General features: G+C 50.2%; 2 protein-coding genes across 3 annotated transcripts in view; one reads left to right on the top strand and one right to left on the bottom strand.

The window, feature by feature from the left end:
- The window catches only part of LOC144487716 (synaptonemal complex central element protein 1), a 36074-nt gene extending 9487 nt beyond the window's left edge, over positions 1-26587 (bottom strand). The window contains exons 1-9 of one of the 2 annotated variants that reach the window (XM_078205795.1): positions 26491-26587; positions 25547-25753; positions 19756-19815; positions 16111-16185; positions 13411-13458; positions 9707-9761; positions 8518-8607; positions 2933-2996; positions 216-282 (exon numbers count right to left, since the gene is read on the bottom strand). In XM_078205795.1, the coding sequence (XP_078061921.1) occupies positions 216-282; positions 2933-2996; positions 8518-8607; positions 9707-9761; positions 13411-13458; positions 16111-16185; positions 19756-19815; positions 25547-25753; positions 26491-26503 (679 nt within the window). In that variant the 5' untranslated portion in view covers positions 26504-26587. The remainder of the gene's footprint in view (positions 1-215; positions 283-2932; positions 2997-8517; positions 8608-9706; positions 9762-13410; positions 13459-16110; positions 16186-19755; positions 19816-25546; positions 25754-26490) is intronic. The other variant, XM_078205796.1, reaches the window with a different exon arrangement.
- A 743-nt stretch (positions 26588-27330) lies between these two features.
- The window catches only part of gripap1 (GRIP1 associated protein 1), a 45302-nt gene continuing 44773 nt past the window's right edge, over positions 27331-27859 (top strand). The window contains exon 1 of the mRNA XM_078205793.1: positions 27331-27374. The gene's annotated coding sequence lies outside the window, so the exon portion shown is untranslated. The remainder of the gene's footprint in view (positions 27375-27859) is intronic.

Raw genomic sequence — 27859 nt, 5'->3', positions numbered from 1 at the left:
AGCCCCTCAAACCCATTCCGCCACTCAATGGTTGTTCTTTTGACAGTGCCACTGAACTCTGCGATTTCCACAGTGCGGCCACAGACGGTGCTGGGGGTGGAGGCCCAGGCAGGTCTGGTTATCAAGCCTTGGGGGAGGTTGAGAGGGAGTCGGGGAGTTAAATTTATAAATCATGAGCTTTGTTCCATCCCAATTGGGACTGGGAGGGTGATTACCTTCAGTTAGAAGCTGCTGCTTGGTGTTTTCAATGTTTCGCATCTCAAGTTGAAGTCTAGCTGGAGTCTGAGGGAACAGAACAAAGATTACACTGTGTGACAATACTGTCTCTTAATCATGTTTCGCTGCAGGATGTTTCTAGCAGTCTCTGGTATTTTGTCGGCACCATGTTGTCTGCAGCTGGTGTCCTGCATTGTTATTGAAGCAGTATAATTGATATCATGTTGGTTTTAATCTGAACTAATGCAGTGTTCTGCTGTTCTGGTGTCCCCTGGGATGGCAGAGTAGAGCTTGGGATGATTGACAGGTCAGGTCATATGACTGGGGACAGCTAGGCTTTCACAGAGAAGTCCAGCTTACTTGCTGTTTCAGATGCTGTTTGGAGTTGAGAGAGAGCAGTGTCTCTTTTTTCCCCTCTCTGGAGTGAGAGATTCTGCTGTCTGAGTGTTGCTGTTTTAGAAGCTGCAGAGAGTGACATCCTTTCCTGTCTGAAGACTGGAAGTTGCCAGAGACTAGGTTCACTTCTCGATTTTGCTGTCTTGAGGATATTTCCTTCTCTGAAAGCTGTTGTTTGGATTTCTGTCCTAGGTGTTAAAAGCTGGAAATTTAGTATCACGTGTGTATACTTTAATGCTAACTAATTCTGTATGTCTATGGGGTGTTGCTTTTAAACTGGAACAGAGATAGCTAGCTATTAAGAATTATACTGTGTCACGTTTAAGTCTTGTAATTGGTAAAAGTTACGTTAATTCTTTTTGTTATATTCTATTATTAAATAATCTTTGTTTGATAAAAGCTCCTCCCTAGTGGGTCACTTGAATCATACCTGGAGTGAAACACCTTCTGCTCACCAATGTCAAAATTAAATGTAAATCCTTAGGGTCTCGGATAACTTTATAAAACACACTGGAGTTTCTGGCCTGGGTGCGGAGGGAAGGCAAGCATCAATGGAGTGATGCTGTTTCAGGGAGAGAATTATGAGCTTTTGTGTTTCCTTCATTTATGTCACAGGATATATTCTTCATTTTCTTGGAATGTGTTTGCAGACGTATATATTTACAGCTCTTTCCCATGTGAATGGGATAGTGAGCAGGACACAAACAATTTGTCTTTTATCATGAGCTGCCAAGCCTGTTCTCCCACAGTGAGACTGTACCACTCAGGCTAAAACCAACAGTTGAATTTATTCCAAGATATAAAATTATATTGAAGCAGAAACACACAGCCCAGGTACCAGTGGGACAATAGTCAGCTTACTCCATTCATGCTTTACATAAAATGAATAGTCTTCTGCAGCTTTAGGATACTATCTCCACACCTCAACTCACAAACTGTTTGGAGTATTTGTCAGACCCTCTCCTTTTGGTGGGGTTTTCTGGCCATTCACATTGGTGGGATTTTCTGGTCACTCACACTGGTGGGGTTTTCTGGTCACTCACACTGGTGGGGTTTTCTGGTCACTCACACTGGTGGGGTTTTCTGGCCATTCACACTGGTGGGGTTTTCTGGTCACTCACACTGGTGGGGTTTTCTGGTCACTCACACTGGTGGGGTTTTCTGGTCACTCACATTGGTGGGGTTTTCTGGTCACTCACACTGGTGGGGTTTTCTGGCCATTCACACTGGTGGGGTTTTCTGGTCACTCACACTGGTGGGGTTTTCTGGCCATTCACACTGGTGGGGTTTTCTGGTCCCGCTGCAGTGAATGGAGATTTGGCTGAGCGTCAAACTCTCTGTCCTCACTGGCAGCAGCGGTGGGGTGTGAATGGCCGATAAGATCGCTCCCTTTAACTCTTGATGGATATTGTCTTTCCAGCCTTGCTGGTGTCCTGTGCTCTGTAGGTGTTCGCTCACTATATGCTTTCCTTACATGTTAAAAGAATTACCTGTGAATTTAGCTGTAGTGGAGTGAACTCACTCATTAATATGAGTGATCGGCACGGTGGCACAGTGGTTAGCGCTGCTGCCTCACAGCGCCAGGGACCCGGGTTCGATTCCCAGCTTGGGTCACTGTCTGTGTGGAGTTTGCACATTCTCCCCGTGTCTGCGTGGGTTTTTCCCAGATGCTCCGGTTTCCTCGCACAGTCCAAGGATGTGCAGGTTAGGTGGATTGGCCATGCTAAATTGCCCTTGTGAGTCCAAAGATGTGTAAGTTAGGGGGATCAGTCGGGTAAATGTGTAGGGTTACGGGGATGGGGCAGAGGATGGGCCTGGTGGGTAAGATGCTCTGTTGGAGAGTCGGAGCAGACTCGATGGGCTGAATGGCCTCCTTCTGCACTGTAGAGATTTTATATTCTATGAATATTAGTGAGAGAACTCTGTGCTTCCCAGCCCACCCAGGATAGTTGTGCACCGGTTGAAATTCTTGCATTTCTATGGCACCTGTCATCACCTCGGGCCATCTCAAAGCATTTTGCAGCCAATGATGTGCTTTCGAAGTGTAGTGATGGTTTCAGTTTGCGATGTGGGAAATCGCAGCAGCCAACTGGCAAACAGCAACTTGACAATGTGTTCTCGTGACAGTGGAGGGGTAAACATTGTCCAGAGAGACATCCTCTACTCTTCTTCCAGTAATGCCTGTGGGATCTTGAATGGTGCTGGTCACACAGCCTTTTGAGTCAGGGAGGAGTGTGATACCCAGTGAGCCCCAGCAGTGACCACATGCACCAACCTCACAGTCTGGACTCTGTTTCCATCCACCTGCCACTTTACTTACATAAAATTCAGCCATCCACTTGTGTTTGCCAATCAGCTCTTCAAGCTGCTGCTCAAACTCCTGCCTGCAATTGTTAAAAACAAACAGCAACGTTTTCCATTTCATCCAAACCTGTATTTTTCTCATAAACTGGTCACTTCAGCCAAGCCCGGTGCTGCACCTCACAAACATAAAGCACCATTCGGCACCTACACCTCCGTGGTAGGAGCTTGGCCAGGATTTTCTATCCTGGTCTCCCCATGCCGACGCTATAGTTAAGAAAGCCCCACCAACGCCTCGACTTTCTCAGGAGACTAAGGAAATTTGGCATGTCAGCTACGACTCTCACTAACTTTTACAGATGCTCCAGAGAAAGCATTCTTTCTGGTTGTATCACAGCTTGGCCTGGGGCTCCTGCTCTGCCCAAGACCGCAAGGAACTACAAAGGTCCGTGAATGTAGCCCAATTCATCACTCAAACCAGCCTCCCATCCATTGACTCTGTCTACACTTCCCGCTGCCTTGGCAAAGCAGCGGCATAATTAAGGACCCCACTCACCCCGGATATTCTCTCTTCCACCTTCTTCCGTCGGGAAAAAGATACAAAAGTCTGAGGTCACGCACCGACCGACTCAAGAACAGCTTCTTCCCTGCTGCTGTCAGACTTTTGAATGGACCGACCTCACATTAAGTTGATCTTTCTCTACACCCTAGCTGTGACTGTAACACTACATTCTGCACCCTCTCCTTTCCTTCTCCCCTCTGTACTCTATGAACGGTATGCTTTGTCTGTTAGCATGCAAGAAACAATACTTTCCACTGTTTCCCAATACATGTGACAATCATAAATCAAATTTTACATCGTTTGGACAGGTGCGGAAGGGTGTGAAATCATGCAAAAATACATCAGGTGTTCCTCGCAACTCGAGCATTAGTCAGCGGGTGTGCATGAGAATCAGAAGTGAAGCCACTGACAATCATGCAGGCAATTTAGCTCGGTGAGGTTCCCACTGAACACAATTTGACGTGGTCTGTTTTTATGGTTGGCCAGGCAGCCTTTACGTTTCCGCCCTAACTCTGGTATATCGTTCTGGATACTGTTGAGGGGGATAGTCTGTCAGGGAGAGATACCAGCAGCAGCCAGGCCTGTGACACCACAGCTGGTTCTGCTGTGGGACAGGGTCGGGCAAAGAGCAAGCGAGCAGTAGTAATAGGGGACTCGCTAGTTAGAGGCACAGACAGGCATTTCTGTGGCCACAATCGAGACTCCAGGATGGTGTGTTGTCTCCCTGGTGCCAGGGTCAAGGACGTCTCTGAGCAGTTGCAGGACATTCTTAAGGGGGAGGGTGAGCAGCCAGAGGTCGTTGTACATATGTGTATGTACATGACATAGGTGGGAAAAGGGATGAGGTCCTGGAGTGTGAGTATAGAGAGTTAGGTAGAAGGCTAAAGTGCAGGACCTCGAAGGTAGTAATTTCAGGACTACTCCCGCTGCCACGTGCAAGTGAGAGTAGGAATAGGAGGATTAGGCAGATGAATGCGTGGCTTGAGAGCTGGGGCAGGGATTTAGATTTTTGGATCATTGGGATCTTTTCTGGGGAAGGGCTGACCTGTTCATGAGGGACTGGTTACACCTGAACTGGAGGGGGACTAATATCCTGGCGGGGAGATTTGCTAGAGCCACTCGGGAGGGTTTAAACTAGTTTGGCAGGGGGGTGGGATCCAAAGCAGTAGGGAGACAGAAGAGAAGTTTGAGAACCGCACAGAAGTTAAAGAGAGCAGATTAATTAGTAAAGGCAGTGTCAGTAATCCTAGTACCAGACAGATCAGGCAAAAGCAGGACAGAGAGCATGGGAAGTCCAGATTAAACTGTATTTATTTCAATGCAAGAGGCCTGACGGGCAAGGCAGATGAACTCAGGGCATGGATGGAGACATGGGACTGGGATATTATAGATGTTACTGAAACATGGCTAAGGGAGGGACAGGACTGGCAGCTCAATGTTCCAGGGTACAGATGCTGTGGGAAAGATAGAACAGGAGGTAAGAGAGGAGGGGTAGTTGCACTTTTGATTAGGGAAAGCATCACGGCCGTACTGAGAGGGGATATATCCGAGGGTTCGGGAACTGAGTCTATATGGGTAGAACTGAGAAATAAGAAAGGGGAAATCACTTTGAGAGGGTTGTACTATCGGCCCCCAAATAGTCAGCGGGAAATTGAGGAGCAGCTAGCTCCAAGAAAAATAGGGTGGTAGTAGTCGGAGATTTTAACTTTCCCAACATTGACTGGGACAGCCAGAGTATCAGAGGATTGGATGGAGAGAAATTTGTTGAGTGTATTCAGAAGGAATTTCTCATTCAGTATGTGGATGGCCCGACTAGAGAGGGGGCAAAACCTGACCTCCTCTTGGGAAATAAGGAAGGGCAGGTGACAGAAGTGTTAGTGAGGGATCACTCTGGGACCAGTGACCATAATTCTATTAGTTTTAAGATCGCTATGGAGAATGATAGGTCTGGCCCAAAAGTTAAAATTCTAAATTGGGGCAAGGCCAATTTTGATGGTATCAGGCAGGAACTTTCAAAAGTTAATTGGGGGAGTCTGTGGAAAGGCAAAGGGACATCTGGTAAGTGGCCCGCTTTCAAAAGTGTGTTAACCAGGGTTCAGGGTAAACACATTCCTCTTAGAGTGAAGGGCAAGGCTGGTAGAAGTAGGGAACCCTGGATGACTCAGGATATTGAGGCCCTGGTCAAGAAGAAGAAGGAGGCACATGACATGCATAGGCAGCTGGGATCAAGTGAATCCCTTGAAGAGTAGAGGGGGTGTAGGAGTAGAGTTAAGAGAGAAATCAGGAGGGCAAAAAGGGGACACAAGATTGTTTTGGTCGATAAGGCAAAGGAGAATCCAAAGAGCTTCTACAAATACATAAAGGGCAAAAGAGTAACAAGGGAGAGAGTAGGGCCTCTTAAGGACCAACAAGGTCATCTATGTGCGGATCCACAAGAGATGGGTGAGACCCTAAATGAATATTTCTCATCAGTATTTACTGTTGAGAAAAGCATGGATGTTAGGGAACTTCGGGAAATAAATAGTGATGTCTTGAGGAGTGTACATATTACAGAGAAGGAGGCGCTGGAAGTCTTAAAGCGCACCAAGGTAGATAAATCCCCGGGTCCTGATGAAGTGTAATCCAGGACATTGTGGGAGGCTAGGGAGGAAATTGCGGGTCCCGTAGCCGAGATATTTGAATCATCGACTGGCACGGGTGAGGTGCCTGAAGATTGGAGACTGGCAAATGTTGTGCCTTTGTTTAAAAAGGGCTGCAGGGAAAAGCCTGGGAAATACAGGCCAGTGAGCCTCACATCTGTGGTGGGTAAAGTATTTTGAGAGACAGGATCTACAGGCATTTAGAGACACAAGGACTGATTAGGGACAGTCAGCATGGCTTTGTGAGTGGAAAATCATGTCTCACAAATTTGATTGAGTTTTTTGAAGGGGTAACCAAGAAGGTAGATGAGGGCAGTGCAGTTGATGTTGTCCACATGGACTTTAGCAAGGCTTTTGACAAGGTACCGCATGGTAGGTTATTGCATAAGGTTAAATCTCACGGGATCCAGGGTGAGGTATCTCACTGGATACAAAATTGGCTTCTTGACAGAAGCCAGAGGGTAGATTGTAGAGAATTGTTTTTCAAATTGGAGGCCTGTGACCAGCGGTGTGCCTCAGGGATCAGTGCTGGGTCCATTGTTATTTGTCATTTATATTAATGATTTGGATGAGAATATAGGGGACATGGTTAGTAAGTTTGCAGATGACACTAAGATTGGTGGCATAGTGGACAGTGAAGAAAGTTATCTCCAATTGCAACAGGATCTTGATCAATTGGGCCAGTGGGCTGACGAATGGCAGATGGAGTTTAATTTAGACAAATGTGAGGTGATGCATTTTGGTAGATTGAACCAGGGCAGGACTTACTCAGTTAACGGTAGGGCGTTGGGTAGAGTTACAGAACAAAGCGATCGAGGGGTACATGTTCATTGCTCCTTGAAAGTGGAGTCACAGGTGGACAGAGTGGTGAAGAAGGCATTCGGCATGCTTTGGTTTCATCGGTCAGAACATTGAATACAGGAGTTGGGACGTCTTGTTGAAGTTGTACAAGACATTGGTAAGGCCACACTTGGAATACTGTGTGCAATTCTGGTCACCCTCTTATCGAAAGGATATTATTAAACTAGAAAGAGTGCAGAAAAGATTTACTAGGATGTTACCGGGACTTGATGGATTGAGTTATAAGGAGAGGCTGGATAGAATGGGACTTTTTTTCCCTGGAGCGTAGGAGGCTGAGGGGTGATCTTATAGAGGTCTATAAAATAATGAGGGGCGCGGATCAGCTAGATAGTCAATATCTTTTCCCAAAGGTAGGGGAGTCTAAAACTAGAGGGCATAGGTTTAAGGTGAGAGGGGAGAGATACAAAAGTGTCCAGAGGGGCAATTTTTTCACACAGAGGGTGGTGAGTGTCTGGAACAAGCTGCCAGAGGTAGTAGTAGAGGCGGGTACAATTTTGTATTTTAAAAATCATTTAGACAGTTACATGGGTACGATGGTTATAGAGGGATCTGGGCCAAATGCGGACAATTGGGATTAGCTTCGGGGTTTTTAAAAAAAAGGGCGGCCTGGACAAGTTGGGCCGAAGGGCCTGTTTCCATGGCTGTAAACCTCTGTGACTCTATGATCCAGGGTGGGATGAATGGCTCGGGCTGGAGGAACATTTTTAAAGAGTATCTGATGTGGGCTGAGGTGTGTGTTTGAATGTGCAGCCGGGACACTCTTTGCATAATTCCATCACTGTCCTTTTTTTTTTTACAGGTCTGCAGCTTCCTGAGGCTGCTCCGCAGCAAGCTGTCTGCCTGAGGGAGTACATCAGTAGCTCCAGCCCCATGCCCTCCCTGTTCTCAGCACACACCCTCTTCCTGCCCTTCCCTGGCAGTGCCGAGGCTTTCCCAGTGTTTGTTTCACGCTTGCTGTCCATCAATTGAAACTGTGTTCTGCAGCAGGAAACTGGTTTTGTGCCTGTCGAGTGTGTGGACTCATAGGGACGAATCATTTGGGGCCTGGAATTTAAGTGTGACTGGTTTCATGACGAGTCAGAGAGTGTGGGACTGAACGTGGAGGGATGATGGTGGCATGGCGGTAATGTTACTGAAGTAGTAAAGCAGAGGCCCTAGGCTATTGCTCTGGGGGAGACATGGGTTCATATCGCACCATGGTAGCTGGTGAAATTTAAATTCAATGTTAATAAAATCTGGAATTGAATCAGTGATGATGACCACGAAACTATCATCGATTGTTGTAAAAACCCATCTGGTTCACTCATGTCGGTCAAGGAAGGAAATCTGCCGTTCTCACCCGGTCTGGCCAACATGTGACTCGAGCCACAGCAATGTGGTCGAATCTTAGCTACTCTCTGAAATGGCCACAGCGAGACACTCAGTTCAAGAGGCAATTCGGGATGGGAACAAATGCTGGTCTGGCCCAGATTCCAGGAAAGAATGAAAAGAAGATGTAACTTCCAGTGGACAGGTACCGCCAGCAACACTGATCCTGGTTACCTTTCTTTCCTCCTCTTCATCTTCTCTCCCTCGATCTGAGTCGTCAATTCTTCGATCCGTTGCTCGCTCTCTCTGCTTGCTTTCAGCTGCCTAAACAAATCACACAAAGGGACGTGAACATTCCTGGGGAGGATATCAGCACGGTGCAACCAGAATTGGCTGCCAGTGGTGACATGTCCCGCTGTGATGAGTGACACACTGGGCATTTAGTCACTTTTTGCGTCAGTTATCTGATAGTCGCTCCCAATGCCTTTGCCTTTATCGGATAATAAGAGCGTGCTGGAAGAACCGGCCAGATAACTGGTGAAAGGCCATTGCCAGCGAGGCCACACTGGGAGTTTACAAGTGAAAAGTCTCAGCTGGGCTTTAGTACCGGGCTGCTGTCCAGGATGATGTGTCAGGACTCGGAACGTGTCTGAACCTCGCACACATCCGTTGCACACACTGCAATCCGCATCTTCACTATTGACAGCCTGAGAGGGACACTGATATCGGGCAATTGGGGTAGAGGCCACTTTCAGATGAGCCGTGATCTTATCAATGGCAGGGCAGGCTCGAGCGGTGAATGTTCCTGATTCTTCTGGTTGTACTTAACTGGCTAAAGAACCAAAGGCAACGCCATGAGGAACATTCTTTATGCAGCGAGTGGTTAGGATCTGGAATGCAATGCCTGGGAGGTGCCAGATCCAATCGTGCCTTTCGAGAGGGAATTGGACAAATGCCTGAAGGGGAAAGATTTGCAGGACCACAGGGGATGGGGCGGGGTAGGGGTGGGACTCGCTGAGTTGCCCTTGCAGAGAGACAGCACAGACACAACAGGGCGAATGGCCTCGATTCTGTTATGAGCACTGTATGATTCGAAGAATGGAGCATGTGGCGGCTTCATGATTTGCTGTGATGTTGAGTTGGGGAGGTGGGGGTGGGGGGCAGTTGAGGTACCACAAGGGGCTGGAAAAGCCATCTCCAGGGAAGTTGAAACCCAATGAGCAAGGCAAATGTACAAATCTCACCGTGCCCCATCACACCCACTGGATGGAGGTCACAGAGCAGAAGGGAAAGGCCATGCCTGGGGCTGGAGGACACAAGCACACACAGCCTCTGCAAATGGAAGCAGGTGCTTGGTGTTTGGTTTTTCTGGACGGAGATTTGGGTGGGAGAGGCACATTTTAAATTCAGCTTCCTCCCTTACCTTTCAGTCTGAGCTTGACACTGTTCGTACTGGAAACACAGCCGTTTGAGATGTGCTGGAATGGAAGATTGTTGGAGAGGGAACTGAGAACAGCCGCTTAAAACACTGACGTATTCCCCCCCTCTCTCCCCAGTTTCCACTGCCCCCTTTGAGCTTCCCCACCCCCTCCTCCCTCCCCATCAACTAGCACCCAGCCACAATGACAGGACATCTCCTTTCCTTGTTGCAGGCGCAGATTTGTCTGGGGGCCAATTATAAACACAAACCTGTGTGGTAGCATTCTTACACAGGACAGGCAGCATGCTTCACTGAAACCAGCAGTTTCAGGGAAGGAAGTGTTTGTATTTAGATTTCACCTTTATCACTTTACCAAAACTCCCTCACACTTATAAATATCTTCTCAAGTGCAATCATTGTTGCTCAGTTGACTGTCAGTTCTCACAGAACAACGTTCCTTCGTCACAAATGAAAGTAATGTTCAGGGAAACTGGTCCCGGTGACTGAGGACCGGGACAACGTGGAATATATTTTCCTCTCCGCTCCTGTCCGCATTCCTAAGAGGCTGCACCTTCCCTCTTTCCCTTCCCTCCCCACAGGAGATCCAACACCTTTCACATCCTCCCCTCTCACTATCCAGGGCACGGAAGACTCCTTCCTGATCACACAGCAATTTACTTACAATCATAGAATCCCTACAGTGCAGGAGACCATTCAGCCCATCGAGTCTGCACCGACCACAATCCCAACAAGTTCTATCCTTGTAACCCCACTTATTTATTCAACTAATCCCTCTGACACTAAGGGGCAATTCATTACGGCCAATTCACCGAGCCAGCACGTCTTTCAGAGTGTGGGAGGAAACCAGAGCACCCGGAGGAAACCCATGCAGACATGGGTAGAACGTGCAGACAATGATCCAAGCCGGGAATCGAACCCAGGTCCCTGGCGCGTGACAGACTTGTCTGTCTTTCACTTGCTCATGGTGCAGACTCCTCCACACTCAGAAACACGGTTTGGGGGATGATACAGCTGTTTATTTAATCTTCCCCGCCTGCACACACCTTCCATTTAGTTCTTCCCTCCCCCCCGCTCTCTGTCCCCTCACCCCACCACAACGTGCTCGTCTATAGACTTGCTTCAAACCTGTAACATAAGTACCACATGCTCTGAGGAAATGTCATACAGGCGAACAATACAGCAGAACATATTCCAGCCGCTCCTTAATTCTTTCTGCGCTATTTGCACAGTCCTTTACTGCACATCTCATGCAAAAGTTTTTAAAGTTTATTTGTTAGTGTCAGAAGTAGGCTTAAATTAACACTGCAATGAAGTTACTGTGAAAATCCCCCAGTCGCCACACTCCGGCACCTGTTCGGGTACACTGAGGGAGATTTTAGCATGGCCAATGCACCCTAACCAGCATGTCTTTCAGACTTGCGGTACTATACATTGTTCAAGGGATTGCTCCACGCTGCACTGAGATGTGCTGGGGGCTTGAATCCAGAGCCCACTGTCTCAGTGCACCAGTTACACTTGTCAATCTCTTGGAATGGTTTTGGCATGAGGGCAGCAACTCGTGTTCCAGAAGTAGGTGACTGGTTCGAATGGTCTTTGGGACATCCTGAATCAGGTAACGTACAAATGCAAGCTTTTCCTTCTGAACTTGGGTGATTTGCAATGGATTGTACTGGAATTCTGTCCGAAGGGTTGTCACAAACAAAGTGAAAGGGTTCTTTTTGGGAGAGAATTATTGCACCGTTTCCCCAGTGTGGGAAGTTGTTCTCTGTCACTCGGCAACAGCTCACAGCAGCGCGAGGAGGAAGAGACAGGGCAAAGTGGCAGCTATAAGTCATTACTGATATCAGGTGGAGCAGCATTCCTGAGACCGGGCTCAATGAACGCCACCGTGGGTGGTACAAAACTTTACCAATGCAAGCAGAGTCAAAATACCAAAGGTGGCAACTGATTGTCAAAGAAATCCTGCAATAACTACAGATGTGCTGCAAACTGTCCTGGTTCCCCCTCCCACTCCCAAACCACTGCCTAACCTGCTGGCTACTTCCTGAGTATTAACTGTATAAAATACTCCACACTGTCTGAGCTGCTGAGTGTTTCCTGAGTATTAACTGTATAAAATACTCCACACTGTCTAAGCTGCTGAGTGTTTCCTGAGTATTAACTGTATAAAATACTCCACACTGTCTGAGCTGCTGAGTGTTTCCTGAGTATTAACTGTATAAAATACTCCACACTGTCTGAGCTGCTGAGTATTTCCTGAGTATTAACTGTATAAAATACTCCACACTGTCTGAGCTGCTGAGTATTTCCTGAGTATTAACTGTATAAAATACTCCACACTGTCTGAGCTGCTGAGTATTTCCTGAGTATTAACTGTATAAAATACTTCACACTGTCTGAGCTGCTGAGTATTTCCTGAGTATTAACTGTATAAAATACTCCACACTGTCTGAGCTGCTGAGTATTTCCTGAGTATTAACTGTATAAAATACTTCACACTGTCTGAGCTGCTGAGTGTTTCCTGAGTATTAACTGTATAAAATACTCCACACTGTCTGAGCTGCTGAGTATTTCCTGAGTATTAACTGTATAAAATACTCCACACTGTCTGAGCTGCTGAGTATTTCCTGAGTATTAACTGTATAAAATACTCCACACTGTCTGAGCTGCTGAGTATTTCCTGAGTATTAACTGTATAAAATACTTCACACTGTCTGAGCTGCTGAGTATTTCCTGAGTATTAACTGGATAAAATACTCCACACTGTCTGAGCTGCTGAGTATTTCCTGAGTATTAACTGTATAAAATACTCCACACTGTCTGAGCTGCTGAGTATTTGCTGAGTATTAACTGTATAAAATACTCCACACTGTCTGAGCTGCTGAGTATTTCCTGAGTATTAACTGTATAAAATACTTCACACTGTCTGAGCTGCTGAGTATTTCCTGAGTATTAACTGTATAAAATACTCCACAGTCTGAGCTGCTGAGTATTTGCTGAGTATTAACTGTATAAAATACTCCACACTGTCTGAGCTGCTGAGTATTTCCTGAGTATTAACTGTATAAAATACTCCACACTGTCTGAGCTGCTGAGTATTTGCTGAGTATTGCAGGAAACGGGTTGATGGGGGAGTGTTTGTTGGTGAAAGGTGTTTGAGTGAAGTGTTTGGAGTAAGCAGGGGAGGACGGAGGTGGCCAAGGCTGGGCAGATGGACCGTGCGCAGAGACGAGCGTTGCGGAGGGGGTGGAGGATGATCAATGCATTTTGGAAGGGGGAGTGCGTGAAGGAAGAGATGGTGGATGAGGCTGGATTTGTAAGGCAGTGGTATACTGGAATGAAGCGGGGGGGGGGGGGGGGGGGGGGCGGCTGGAGCAGGGAATGGTGCAGAGTACAAAGGAGAAATGTGGATGGGGGGAGTGAGGAAGTGAGAACTGTATAACCATGGAATTGAGGGTCCGTGTCGAATCAAATGTCTGTGCATTGTGACAGCCAGAGCAGACCAGTCTCGGACCAGCAGCAGGTGACGGACGACACTGTCTGTGGCTCCGAAGGTGACAGTGGCTCTGAATATGTACATCAGTGGGTCATTTCAGGCCACATCAGCTCAGCTACATGTCAGTAGAATCCATGTGCATAAAGTGTTCTGAAATCTGCTGAGCTTTTGTCAGCTGCTTCCCTCTTACCTTCCTTGGTGTTGCAGCTGCCCTGCAGGTGAAAGATTTCCTGATTTACTATATTGAGAAACAGAAAAGGCATTTTAATGGAGAGACATTCAGAGAGCGTCAGAAATTAGAGACATCAGCTTTCCACAATGGAGCCTCTCCCCCCCCCCACCACCCCACAATCGATCCTACCCCCTCCCCCCAGCACACCCACTCCACCAGGTCCTGACGCGCATTGATCAGGTTCTCCCCCCCCCCCATCCCCCCCACTCCGTCTCCCCCGCATCTAGGCAGCATCTTCCAAACCCACAAAGGACAAGGGGCAGCAGATACCAGGCAACACCACCCCTCCGAACCACTCTCCGTCCCAACTTGGAAATCTATCAGCCATTCCTTCACTGTCGCTAGGGTCAGAAGCCCGGAACTCCCTCCCTAACAGCACCACAGGTGTACCTACACCACATGGCGACTGCAGCGGCTTCGAGAAGCCGGCTCACCTACCATTTTCTGAAGGGGGGTCATTAGGGATGGGGGGGCGGTAAATGCTGGGTCTAGCCAGCGACATCCACATTCCTTGAATGAATAAAAAATAAATAAAAATCTGGAACAGGAATCTAGGGGGTGATTTTCCGAGCTTGTCATGCCTGGCACAGATCGCACCAATCCCGGAGCATAGCACACGGGACTAAAAATCGCTTTCGTGTTTGGTGCCAAATGGTTTGCAAACGTCCCGGCCCTTTTCCAATGGCACAAACTGGATTGTTCCCAGGAAGGGCGCGAAGCTGATTAGCCTGTATAAAGTAGCATTTAAATATGCGTTCAACGCTGGGTTCTCCCAGCTCGCGGGACCTTCCAGCCTTTTGGCATGGCGAGAGACTGGCAAGAATCCCTACTGATCTCCACTACCAGAGCCCAGGCGCAATGGCCACGCCAGAGGGCTCAGAGGCCATTGAAGCCCCCCCCGGGTGGTTGGGGACATGGCTGGGCAATGCCCACCGAGCATCCTGGCCATACCAGTTGGGCACTGCCGGTGTGCCAGGAGCAGTGCCAAGGAGGTGGGGCCTGAGTGGGGGTTCTGCCAGAGGGGTTATGCAGGGGGCTCGTGCAGGGCCTGTCGTGGAGGGGTAGAACACGAAGGGGTCAAGTCAGGGGTCATCATGGGGGGGGGTTGTGTGGCTCTCCCCCTGATCACCGGGGGGGCTTCAATGGCCTCCGATCCCCCCCCCCCTCCTTCACCTGGTAAGGCCATCGTGTCTGGTGCCCATTGGTGGGGACTGTATGTGATTCTCGCAGGGGAGAACCTTGACTGGTGAAGTGATAACGATCAGCGAGCCAGACAATAGCGTCCAGGACTCGGTAATGACAGGCCCTGGAGAGTCAAGGGCAATACAGGATGGGTAACAAATGCTGGCCTTGCCTGTGATGCCCACACCGGTGACAGAGAAATGCAGCAGCAACCCTGGAAGAGAGTGACAGAGTTACAGCTTGGACTGTCCTCGCCTCTGCACTGATATTTTGGAGGAAATTGGGCTGCTTTGTCCCAAACCAATTGAGATGTACTGAGAGCGGCGAATATTTGGGAGTGACTGCCTACAAGAAGATTTTGGTGGCACAGTGGTTAGCACTGCTGCCTCACAGCGCCTGGGACCCGGGTTCGATTCCCGGCTTGGGTCACTGTCTGTGTGAAGTTTGCACGTTCTCCCCAAATCTGCGTGGGTTTCCTCCGGGTGCTCTGGTTTCCTCCCACAGTCCGAAAGATGTGCTGGTTAGGGTGCATTGGCCATGCTGAATTGCCCCTTAGTGACAGGGGGACTGGCTTGGGTACATGAATGGGGTTATGGGTAGAGAGCCTGGGTGGGATTGTGGTGGGTGCAGACTCGATGGGCTGCCTAGCTTCCTTCTGTACTGTAGAATTCTATGATCCAGTCTCTGAGATTTCAGCTGGAAGTCCCGGGAGCCTGAGGGCTATACTTATCTCCTGACTCACTCTAAGTAAATTTTGGGCAATACCAGAAACTTGTCTTTCATAGCGTGGTTTGAACCATGTTTTATTTATCCCTGCCTCACCCCCGCCTCCATTTTGGCAGCAGCCTACGATGTGGCAGTGGTTATGACATGGTTGTCAGCGGACTGTAATCACAACCCCACTGCAAGATCTTCAGGAAAAAGTGGCAGTTGTTGACCTGAAGCTTTTATTTAACAACCTTGCTAAGTGTTACATGGGGGGAGAGACAATGCAGTGCGAAAGCTGTTACTGACAACAAGTTCCGCACGCACGAGGACGGCCTCAACCGGGATATTGGGTTCATGTCACACTATTTGTAACCCCCACAGCCTGCCTGGACCTGCAGAGTTTCACTGGCTGTCCTGTCTGGAGACAATACACACCTTTTTAGCCTGTCTTGATGCTCTCTCCACTCACGTTGTTTGTATCTTAAAGACTTGATTAGCTGTAAGTATTCGCATTCCAACTATTATTCATGTAAATTGAGTCTGTGTCTTTATAAGCTCTGTTTGTGAACAGAATTCCCACTCACCTGAAGAAGGGGCTTGGAGCTCCGAAAGCTTGTGTGGCTTTTGCTACCAAATAAACCTGTTGGACTTTAACCTGGTGTTGTTAAACTTCTTACTGAGAACAAGAAACAGCCGCCCGCAAACTGCTGCTCTGGCCTGTTAATCCGTGAGGAATTTCACTAAATCCCCATCACTCTGCATACATACACTCATCAAGTTGCTTTTCCATGGCTCCTTGGTGTTCCTGCAATTCTTTCAGCTCCTCGTCCTTCACCCTCTTCTCTGAAATAGAATTTAAAGTTGAAAGTTTATTTAGTAGTGTCACATTAACACTGCAATGAAGTTCCTGGGAGAATCCCCTAGTCACCACACTCCGGCGCCTGTTGGGGTAACACTGAGGGAGAATTTAGCACGGCCAATGCACCCTAACCAGCACGTCTTTCAGACTGTGGGAGGAAACCCACGCAGACACGGGGAGAACGTGCAAACTCCGCACAGACAGTGACCCAAGCCGGGAATCGAACCCGGATCACAGGCGCTGTGAGGCAGCAGTGCTAACCACTGTGCCAGCGCGAGTGAGTGACATTGAAGACCACATTCCGACACTGGGTTTGTGTTTAGGTGTTGGCAGGTGGGAGGGGGTTGGGGAGAGTGGCACAAGGCTCGTTGAAGTGAGGGACGTTTTTCCCCCCCTGAACGCTTGGTACACTATCCAGTTTGGCCGGCTGGTCTGGGCATGGGGAGTCTCGGTGCGTGAGTTAGCTCTCAGCTAAAACTCCTTCCACTGAGCACCCCCCCCCCCCCCCCCCCACTGCTATCAACAAGACCCTTCCCAACATTCCAACTTTGATCCACAGTGTGACCCGCTTCATTGACCTCTGACCTGGTCTGGACTGATGGCCAATGTCCAGCTGAATGAGGGTCGGTCTTTGCACCCAAGATCTTTGTGCGCCAACCTCTCACACGGTGGCCTGAAGGCTGCAGACGGATCGGAGGGGCAGGATTTTAAGACTCGCTTTCACCAGGGATCAAAGACCAGCGTCTAACTCTGTTTCTGCAACGATTACTTGCTGGGTTTTGTTTCCCTCCCATGCTCCTTAATTGTGCTTTCATCTTCTTTAATCTGGTGCCACACAGTTCTATTGCCTCGAGGGTGGGCAGGCCTGCTCCAGCTGCCAACACAGCTCTTCAGAAGTGTGTTGCTGCTGCACAGACGTCACCAAAAGGGGCTTAACCCACCTCAGCACACCCCCCCCCACCACCCCCCCGCCGCTACAACAGAAAATAGATGGGTTTGGAACAGGTGACGTGTGTCTCTGTCCCAACTCCAAATCGTCCGCTTCCAGTTTCAAGAGGCATCGTGCTCCCTGGGGTTGGGTTAGTCATTTAAATGTTATGCCTCAGATTTAATCCAGTTTCCCAGGACCCCAGGAAAATCCGACAGCAACCAGGAGGCGAGGGCTGCTGGGTGGAAAACATAGAACACAGCCCATTACAGCACAGGGACAGGCCCCTCGGCCCATTACAGCACAGGGACAGGCCCCTCTGCCCATTACAGCACAGGGACAGGCCCCTCGGCCCATTACAGCACAGGGACAGGCCCCTCGGCCCATTACAGCACAGGGACAGGCCCCTCGGCCCATTACAGCACAGGGACAGGCCCCTCGGCCCATTACAGCACAGGGACAGGCCCCTCGGCCCATTACAGCACAGGGACAGGCCCCTCGGCCCATTACAGCACAGAGACAGGCCCCTTGGCCCATTACAGCACAGGGACAGGCCCCTTGGCCCATTACAGCACAGGAACAGGCCCCTCGGCCCATTACAGCACAGGAACAGGCCCCTCGGCCCATTACAGCACAGGAACAGGCCCCTCGGCCCATTACAGCACAGGGACAGGCCCCTCGGCCCATTACAGCACAGAGACAGGCCCCTCGGCCCATTACAGCACAGAGACAGGCCCCTCGGCCCACCATGCTGTGCTGAACATGAGGCCAAATTAAACTAATCCCTGTTCCCTGCCCTTGCTCCATATCCCTCTGTTTCTGGCATATTCCTGGGCTTATCTAAAAGCCCGTTAAACGCCCCGATCGTATCTGCCTCCACCCCCACCCCAGGCAGCGCGTTCCTGACACCCACCACCCTCTGTGTAAAAAACTTACCCCTCACATCCCCTCTCAACTTCCCCCCTCTCACCCTAGTGCCCCCAGTATTAGACATTTCAACTCTGGGAAAAAGATTCTGACTGTCAACCCTATCTGTGCCTCTCATCATTTTAAATTCTTCTATCAGGTCTCCCCTCAGCCTCCACCGCTCCAGAGAAAACAGCCCCAGTTTGTCCAGCCTCTCCTTATAGCTCCTACCCTCCAATCCAGGCAGCATCCTGGTAAACCTCTCCTGCACCCTCTCCAAAGCCTCCACATCCTTCCTGTAATGTGGTGACCAGAATTGAATGCAATACTCTGAGTGCGGCCGAACCAAAGTTTTATAAAGCTGCAACATGAAAATGTAAACATCTTACAGCGCTGCTTGTGGGTCAGGGAGAGGAATGATTACTCTCCGCTGGCCATGCTTAGCCGCTTCCCCGCTTACTAGTCCTCCCTGTCCACCCCCACCTCGCCCCAGCCATTCAGACACTCCACCACCCACCCATCCTGATCAGATATCCTGGAATCCGCAGGTTCCTGCTGAAACTGCATAACAGTAACTTTTTTATGCATTTATTTTTTAAACAGTGGCATAGTGGGAATGTCACTGGACTCGTAACCCAGAGAGACAGGCTTCATAGAATCCCGACAGTGCAGAAGGAGGCCATTTGGCCCATCGAGTCTGCACCGACCACAATCCCACCCTGGTCCTATTCCTATAACCCCATGAATTTACCCTCGCTAGTCCCCCTGACACTAAGGGGCAATTTAGCACGGCCAATCCACCTAACCCGCACATTTTTGGACTGCAGGAAGAAACCGGAGCACCCGGAGGAAACCCATGCAGACACGGGGAAAACGTGCAAACTCCACACACACAGTGACCCAAGCCGAGAATCGAACCCGGGTCCCTGGCGCTGTGAGGCAGCAGCGCTAACCACTGTGCCACTTATGCTGGGGGCACAGGGGTTTAAATCCCACTATGGCAACTGGTGGAATTTAAGTTCAATTAATAAATCTGAGATTTTTAAAGATACTCGGTCTCAGTGATGGCGACCATGAAACTATTGCCGTAAAAACCCATCTGGTTCACTAATGTCCTTTAGGGAAGGAAATCTGCCATCCTTACCCGGTCTGGCCTACATGTGACTCCAGACCCACGCAGCAACTTGGTTGACTCTCAACTGCCCCTCTTTCTTTTTTTAAAAATTCACTCGTGGGACATCGCTGGCTGGGCCAGTATTTATTGCCCATTCCTAGTCGCCCTTGAACGGAGTGTCTCGCTCAGTCATTTCAGAGGGCAGTTGAACATCAACCACATTGCTGTGGCTCTGGAGTCCCATGTAGGCCAGACCGGGTGAGGACGGCAGATTTCCTTCCCTAAAGGAACCAGATGGGTTTTTCCCGACAACGGGTCATCAGTAGATTCTTAATTCCAGATATTTTTTATTGAATTCAAATTCCACCATCTGCCGTGGCGGGATTCGAACCCGGGTCCCCAGAACATTCGCTGAGTTTCTGGATTTATAGTTTAGTCATAATACCACTGGGCCATCACCTCCCCACCCACCGCCCCCCCCTTAAATGGCTCGAGCAAGCCATCCAGTTCCAAGGGGCAATTAGGGACGGACAACAAATACCGGCTCTCCAAGCGACGCGCACATCCCCGTGGAAGGATAAGTACGTTCGGTAAATCTTCTCTTACCTTCAATTAAGACTTTGATTTTTTTCACAATTTCCCCAAGGTTGGGCTCCACTTTCTTCCCTGAAAGACAATTTGTTTGACATTAGCCAGGGACAGACCAGACTCATTGGCCGCGATTCTCCCATCCCGCTGCATTCACTATTTTAGCGCAGTGGGCCAGGAGAATGGCGTGTCGGCTGGTTCGCCGGGTTCCCGCGGGCATTCGCGCTGTGTCTCCCAGGGCCGGATTTCCGGTGGTGTCTGTGCCAGAGATCGGCTGGGAGGCGAGGTCATCACTGAAATAGTATTTAGCATACTATTTAAATGCATTTCCCACCCCGTCAGAGTGTTTCACTCCAGCGGGGATTACTGTTGATCCCCACTAACGGGGAGCTCGCGGCCCGACCACGCTGGAGTGAAGGTGGGGGCAATTGGGGCCCCCGGGGAGGGCGGATGGTGCCCCCTGGGCATTGGCACCCTGGCAGTGCCAGCCTGTTCCCCCTAGGAATTGCCCAAGGGGCAAAGTGCCCATGCCCAGGAGGCACCTTGGCACAACCCATCAGGTATGGGGCAGTGCCAGGTGGGCTAAGCATATGGGGGCGGGCCCCAGGGGGCGATCAGTGGGGATAGAGGTTCCCGCTGCCGCTCTGCCATTGGGATCAATGGGGGAAGGAGGGAAGCCAGTGATCAGGGCGGGCTGAGGGTGGGGTCTGCCTGCAGGGGTGTCTGCGCTGCAAGCTTGGGGGTGATTGGCACTGCGAGGGGGGCTGGAGACTTATTGCTATGAGTAGGTTGGGCCTGTATTCGTTGGAGTTTAGACGAATGAGGGGCGACCTTATTGAGACATATCGGATTCTCAGGGGGATTGACAGGGTGGATGCTGAGAGGGTGTTTTCCCTTGTGGGAGAGTCTGGGACCAGACTCTATATCGGATTCTCAGGGGGGGTTGACAGGGTGGATGCTGAGAGGGTGTTTCCCCTTGTGGGAGAGTCTGGGACCAGGGGGCAGAATCTCAGAGTAAGGGGGGTCACCCATTGGAGACAGAGATGGGGAGGAATTTCATCTCTCGGAGGGGAGTGAGTGTGTGGAATTCTTTCCCGCAGAGGCCTGTAGAGGCCGGGTCACTGAGTGAGTTCAAGGCGGAGACAGACAGATCTTTAATCAGCTAGGGAATCGAGGGGTAATGGAGAAAAAGTGGGAAAGTGGGGGTTGAGGATCATCACATCAGATCAATCAGGATCTTACTGAATGGTGGAGCAGACTCGATGGGCTGAATGGCCTACTTCTGCTCCTATGTCTCATAGAAAACTGCAGGGATAGGGGGAATGATGGGGCTAACTGGATTGCTCCTAAATACAGATGGAGTGGATTGAATGGACCGAATGGCTCTCTTCTGTACTGCCATGATTCTAGCCGCAGCCAAGATGAAAAATGTTGCAAATCTACCTATTGTCAATAGGTGTCCATGTTTTATCCATCGCAAATAGAATGGGTGGTGCAGTGGTAACATAACTGGACCGGTAATCCAGAGGCTAATGCTCGGGGAGGGGGCACGGGTTCAAATCCCACCAGAGCAGCTGGGAGAATTTAAACTCAATCAATAAAATTTTGAATGATGACATCACCCAAGTGGGTCAGATCTCAAACAATGACGAGACAGAGAACAGGAATGAGATAGAGAATCTGGTGAACTGGTGCGGCAACAATAATCTCTCCCTCAATGTCAACAAAACTGAGATAGTCATCGACTTCAGGAAGCGTAAAGGAGAACATGCCCCTGTCTACATCAACGGGGACAAAGTAGAAAGGGTCGAGAGCTTCATGATTTTAGGTGTCCAGATCACCAACAACGTGTCCTGGTCCCCCCCACGCCGACACGATAGTTAAGAAAGTTCATCAACGCCTCGACTTTCTCAGGAGCCTAAGGAAATTTGCCATGTCAGCTACGACTCTCACCAACTTTTACAGATGCACCAGAGAAAGCATTCTTCCTGGTTGTATCACAGCTTGGTCTGGGCTCCTGCTCTGCCCAAGACCGCAAGAAACTACAAAGGGTCACGAACGAAGCCCAGTCCATCACTCAAACCAGCCTCCCATCCATTGACTCTGTCTACACTTCCCGCTGCCTCGGGAAAAGCAGCAGCATAATCAAGGACCCCACACACCCCGGACATTCTCTCTTCCACCTTCTTCCGTCGGGAAAAAGATACAAAAGTTTGAGGTCACGTACCAACCGACTCAAGAACAGCTTCTTCCCTGCTGCTGTCAGACTTTTGAATGGGCCTACCTCACATTAAGTTGATCTTTCTCTACACTCCTAGCTATGACTGTAACATTACATTCTGCACTCTCTCCTTTCCTTCTCCCTTGTGTATTCTATGAACAGTATGCTTTGTCTGTATCGCGCGCAAGAAACAATACTTTTCACTGTATGTTAATACATGTGACAATAATAAATCAAATCAAATTAAATGAAAATTGAAAGCTCGTCTCAGTGATGGCGACCATGAAACTATCATCAATTGTCATAAAAACAAAGAACAGTACAGCTCAGGAAACAGGCCCTTCGGCCCTCCAAGCCTGTGCCGCTCCTTGGTCCAACTAGACCAATCGTTTGTATCCCTCCATTCCCAGGCTGCTCATGTGACTATCCAGGTAAGTCTTAAACGATGTCAGCGTGCCTGCCTCCACCATCCTACTTGGCAGCGCATTCCAGGCCCCCACCACCCTCTGTGTAAAAAACGTCCCTCTGATATCTGAGTTATACCTCGCCCCTCTCAGCTTGAGCCCGTGACCCCTCGTGATCGTCACCTCCGACCTGGGAAAAAGCTTCCCACTGTTCACCCTATCTATACCCTTCATAATCTTGTATACCTCTATTAGATCTCCCCTCATTCTCCGTCTTTCCAGGGAGAACAACCCCAGTTTACCCAATCTCTCCTCATAGCTAAGACCCTCCATACCAGGCAACATCCTGGTAAACCTTCTCTGCACTCTCTCCAATGCCTCCACTCCTTCTGGTAGTGCGCAAACCAGAACTGGACGCAGTACTCCAAATGTGGCCTAACCAGCGTTCTATACAGCTGCATCATCAGACTCCAGCTTTTATACTCTATACCCCGTCCTATAAAGGCAAGCATACCATATGCCTTCTTCACCACCTTCTCCACCTGTGTTGCCACCTTCAAGGATTTGTGGACTTGCACACCTAGGTCCCTCTGTGTTTCTATACTCCTGATGACTCTGCCATTTATTGTATAACTCCTCCCTACATTATTTCTTCCAAAATGCATCACTTCGCATTTATCCGGATTAAACTCTATCTGCCACCTCTCCGCCCAATTTTCCAGCCTATCTATATCCTGCTGTATTGCCCGACAATGCTCTTCGCTATCCGCAATTCCAACCATCTTCGTGTCATCCGCAAACTTGCTGATTACACCAGTTACACCTTCTTCCAAATCATTTATATATATCACAAATAGCAGAGGTCCTAGTACAGAGCCCTGCGGAACACCACTGGTCACAGACCTCCAGCCGGAAAAAGACCCTTCGACCACTACCCTCTGTCTCCTATGGCCAAGCCAGTTCTCCACCCATCCAGCCACTTCTCCTTGTATCCCATGAGCCTTAACCTTCTTAACTAACCTGCCATGTGGGACTTTGTCAAATGCCTTACTGAAATCCATATAGACGACATCCACAGCCCTTCCTTCATCAACCGTTTTTGTCACTTCCTCAAAAAACCCCACCAAATTTGTAAGGCACGACCTCCCTCTTACAAAACCATGCTGTCTGTCACTAATGAGATTGTTTCGTTCTAAATGCACATACATCCTGTCTCTAAGAATCCTCTCCAACAACTTCCCTACCACGGACGTCAAGCTCACCGGCCTATAATTTCCCGGGTTATCCCTGCTACCCTTCTTAAACAACGGGACCACATTCGCTATCCTCCAATCCTCAGGGACCTCAACCGTGTCCAAAGAAGTGACAAAGATTTCCGTCAGAGGCCCAGCAGTTTCACCTCTCGTCTCCCTGAGCAGTCGAGGATAGATGCCATCAGGCCCTGGGACCCATCTGGTTCCCTCATGTCCCTTTTAGGGAAAGAAATCATAGAAACTCTACAGTACAGAAAGAGGCCATTCGGCCCATCGAATCTGCACCGACCACAATCCCACCCAGGCCCTACTCCCATATCCCTACATATTTTACCCGCCAATCATAGAAATCATAGAAACCCTACAGTGCAGAAGGAGGCCATTCGGCCCATCGAGTCTGCACCGACCACAATCCCACCCAGGCCCTACCCCCACATATTTACCCGCTAATCCCGCTAATCTACACATCTCAGGACACTAAGGGGCCATTTTAGCATGGCCAATCAACCTAACCCGCAGATCTTTGGAAATCTGCCGCCCTTACCCGTCTGGCCGACTTGTGACTCCAGATCCCACATACAGCAATGCGCCTCTGAAATGGCCCAAGCGAGACACTCAGTTCAAGAGGGCAATTAGAGATAGGTAACAAATGCTGGCATCGCCCAGCGATGCCCCCACATCCCTTGAAAGTATAAAAAGAAATGTTGCGTTGGGACCTTTGGCCTCCCAGTTGGTTGCACTCAAAGGTCGTACAGCGCAAACCTGGACATTCAAATGACACATGCACTTTAAACACCCCAATTTTGTGTCTGCACAGGGGTACGCTTAATGCATTAGTGAGCACTGACAGGCGATTGCAACCTACAAAATTCTGAAAGGGCTCGAGAGGATGGACACTGGGCAGGGAATCTAAAACACTGGGGTGAGTGTGGACACAGTCTCAGAATGAAAAGCTTGACGCATGAGGAACATCTGAGGAGTCTGGGTCTGTGCTTGATAGAGTTTAGAAAGATGGGGGCAGGTGGGGGATCTCATTGAAACTTACAGAATACTGAAAGGCCTGGATAGAGTGGATGTGGGGAAGATGTTTCCATTGGTCAGAGAGACTAGAACCCGAGGGTGCAGAGTCAGAGTGGAGAGATGACTCTTTAGAACCGAGATGAGGAGGAATTTCTTCAGCCAGAGGGTGGTGAATCTGTGAAATTCATTGCCACAGAGGAGGCCGGGTCATTGAGTGTGTTTAAGACGGAGGTAGATAGGTTCTTGATTGGTAAGGGGATCAGAGGTTATGGGGAACAAGCAGGAGAATGGGGTTGAGAAACTTATCAGCCGTGATTGAATGGCAGAGCAGACTCGATGGGCCGAATGGCCTAATTCTGCTCCTGTATCTTATGGTCTTATAAGGGACGGTGGGTGGGGCGATAGTTTAGGAATGCGATGAGGGGTAATTTCTTCACTTCGAGGCATCTTTGAAATTCTCTATCCCAGAGGGTTGTGGATGCTCTGTATATGAAGACATTTAAGAGCTGGGATAGCCAGATTTCTGGCCTCTTTGCTGGGAATCCAAGCATGTGGGGAGCTGAGGGAAAGTCAGCTCCTATGATCAAGCCCAAGGTCGGCCCATGTCGTACTGAATGATGGAGTGGGTGCAACAGGTTGGTCAACTTCCAAAAGGGTGCCGGATGGAAGAGCTAGGATATGGCAACAAATAAACTTAGGGTTAGAGAAGGCAATCAGGAGGCATTTAAACTAATGAAGGATTTAGATAAAGTAGATAAAGAGAAAATATCTCGACGGGTTCCAGGGATAAAAGACGATTGACGAAGGAATTAGTGGCGACGTGAGGAGAAACCCTTTTTTAATACCATGAGGGTGGTTAGGATGTGGAATGCAATGCGAGACAGGGAGGCGGATACAGATTTGATGGCAACCTTCAAGAGGGAGGGGGGGCGGGGGTTGGGTGTGAAGTCGCATGGTGCCTGGGAAGAGCTGGCGCTGACACGATGGGTCGAATGGTCTCCTCTTGCGCTGTGTCCCCGAGCCGGTGGGGGGTTCGCTGCTGGCATCCTGGGTGTTCATACCCAGCTCCATTTCGGTCAGCAGGTCCATGTGGTTGTCGAAGATCGGAGTGGCTTGCCCTGTTCAAAGAAAGAAGGAGAATCGGTCAAAATGATGGGGAACCAGTTGGGGTAAACTTGTCGGCGATTCCTGCGTATATGATGGGTCACACCGGGATTCAAGAGGGGGATGTGGCCTGCGTTGGTGGCAGATTGGTGCCGCCAACTAGGCAGCCATTTTGGCACGCCAACCAGGCGGCTATTTTGGCAGTGCCAAAAGGTGGCCACTTGTGATGGCCAACAGGGCGCCCATTTTGTTGTCGCCAACCAGGCAGCCATTTTGGGATGGCCAACCAGGTGGCCATTTTGGTGCTGCCAAATGGGTGGCCATTTTGGGATGGCCAACAGGGTGGCCACTTTCAGGCGGTCAACCATTTTGGGATAGCCAATCGGGGGAAAACTGCGTCTCCAATGCTGGTGTCCTTTTTCAGGGAAAACAAAACAAGACACAGAGGGACGGGAAGGGGGGGAAATGGTTAATTCCGGATCCTTCTGAAAGCGCCACCCTCTGGCAAAGCCTTCAAGCCATGAATGTTGGTGTTGGGGAGGTCTTCGGGAAGGTTTTCCATCTTCTGAAGGCTGAGGGGAAGCTGAGAAGGGGTTAATTGGAATGGGCTAGTATAGGCAGGATGGCTGAATGGCCACCCATTGGGGTTCTGAATGGAATTGTTCCGCTTTTTCTGAAGAGGGGATGGGTCGGGGTGTGGTTGCCCCTCAATGCGGAGCCCAGGCGAGGGTTTGCAGTGCCGCTCCCTCACCCAGCGCCGCCATCCCGGCTCCAGGCGGGAAGACGCTCCCCCTCGCGCGCACACACCACCGGTACAGCTTGAAAAGTGGCGGGAAGGGCGCGAGCCTGGGGCGGGGCCAGAGCGCGAGCGGCGCCTGGGGCGGGAAACGGGGGGGGAGGGGGGAACAAGGAGGAGGGGCAGGAAAGGGGGAGAGGCGGGGTATGTGCTGAGAGGCGGGGTCTGGGCAGAGAGGCGGGGTTTCAGCAGCGGGGCGGGGTCTGCGTAGCGAGGCGGGGTTTCTGCAGCGGCGCGGGGTCCGTGCAGAAGGGGCGGGATCTGTGCAGGATCTGTGCAGGGGGGCGGCGACTGTGCGGGAGGGGCGGGGCTGGTGCAGAGGGGCGGGGACACTGCAAGGGGCGGTGACACTGCAGAGGGGCGGAGACTGTGCAGAGGGGCGGGGACTGTGCTGAGGGGCGGTGACAGTGCTGAGGGGCGGGGACTGTGGGAAGGGGCGGTGACAGTGCAGAGGGGCGGGGACTGTGAGAAGGGGCGGTGACAGTGCAGAGGGGCGGGGACTGTGCTGAGGGGCGGTGACAGTGCTGAGGGGTGGGGACTGTGGGAAGGGGCGGTGACAGTGCAGAGGGCCGGGGACTGTGAGAAGGGGCGGTGACAGTGCAGAGGGGCGGAGACTGTGCAGAGGGGCGGGGACTGTGCTGAGGGGCGGTGACAGTGCTGAGGGGCGGGGACTGTGGGAAGGGGCGGTGACAGTGCAGAGGGGCGGGGACTGTGCAGAGGGGCGGGGACTGTGGGAAGGGGCGGGGACACTGCAGGGGGCGGGGTCTGTGCAGAGGGGGGAAAGGGTGGGAAGGTGACAGACAGTGGCAGGAAGGGGAATGGGGGAAGCTGTGCAGTGGGTGAGGAGTCACTATGTGGAGATGCCGGCGTTGGACTGGGGTAAACACAGTAAGAAGTTTAACAACACCAGGTTGGAATGCGAATACGTGGGCGGCACGGTAGCACAGTGGTTAGACTGGATTAGTTGTAAGTATTCGCATTCCAACCATTATTCATGTAAATTGAGTCTGTGTCTTTATAAGTTCTGTTTGTGAACAGAATTCCCACTCACCTGAAGAAGGGGCTTAGAGCCTCGAAAGCTTGTGTGGCTTTTGCTACCAAATAAACCTGTTGGACTTTAACCTGGTGTTGTTAAACTTCTTATTGAGGAGTCACTGACAGCTTGGATTGGGTGTGGAATAAACAGAGAGAACAAGGAAAATATTTTAAATCCTCAAGGCAGGAGAAAACTGTCAGATTTCCCTCAGCACCGACCGCCCCACAGTGCGGCGCTCCCTCAGCACTGACCCTCCCACACTGCGGCGCTCCCTCAGTACTGACCCAC

Source organism: Mustelus asterias, unplaced genomic scaffold, assembly GCF_964213995.1.
Source record: "Mustelus asterias unplaced genomic scaffold, sMusAst1.hap1.1 HAP1_SCAFFOLD_987, whole genome shotgun sequence".
Classification (NCBI taxonomy): Eukaryota; Metazoa; Chordata; class Chondrichthyes; order Carcharhiniformes; family Triakidae; genus Mustelus; species Mustelus asterias.
The sequence above is the reverse complement of the archived record's forward strand: the minus strand, read 5'-3'. Positions and strand labels throughout refer to the sequence as shown.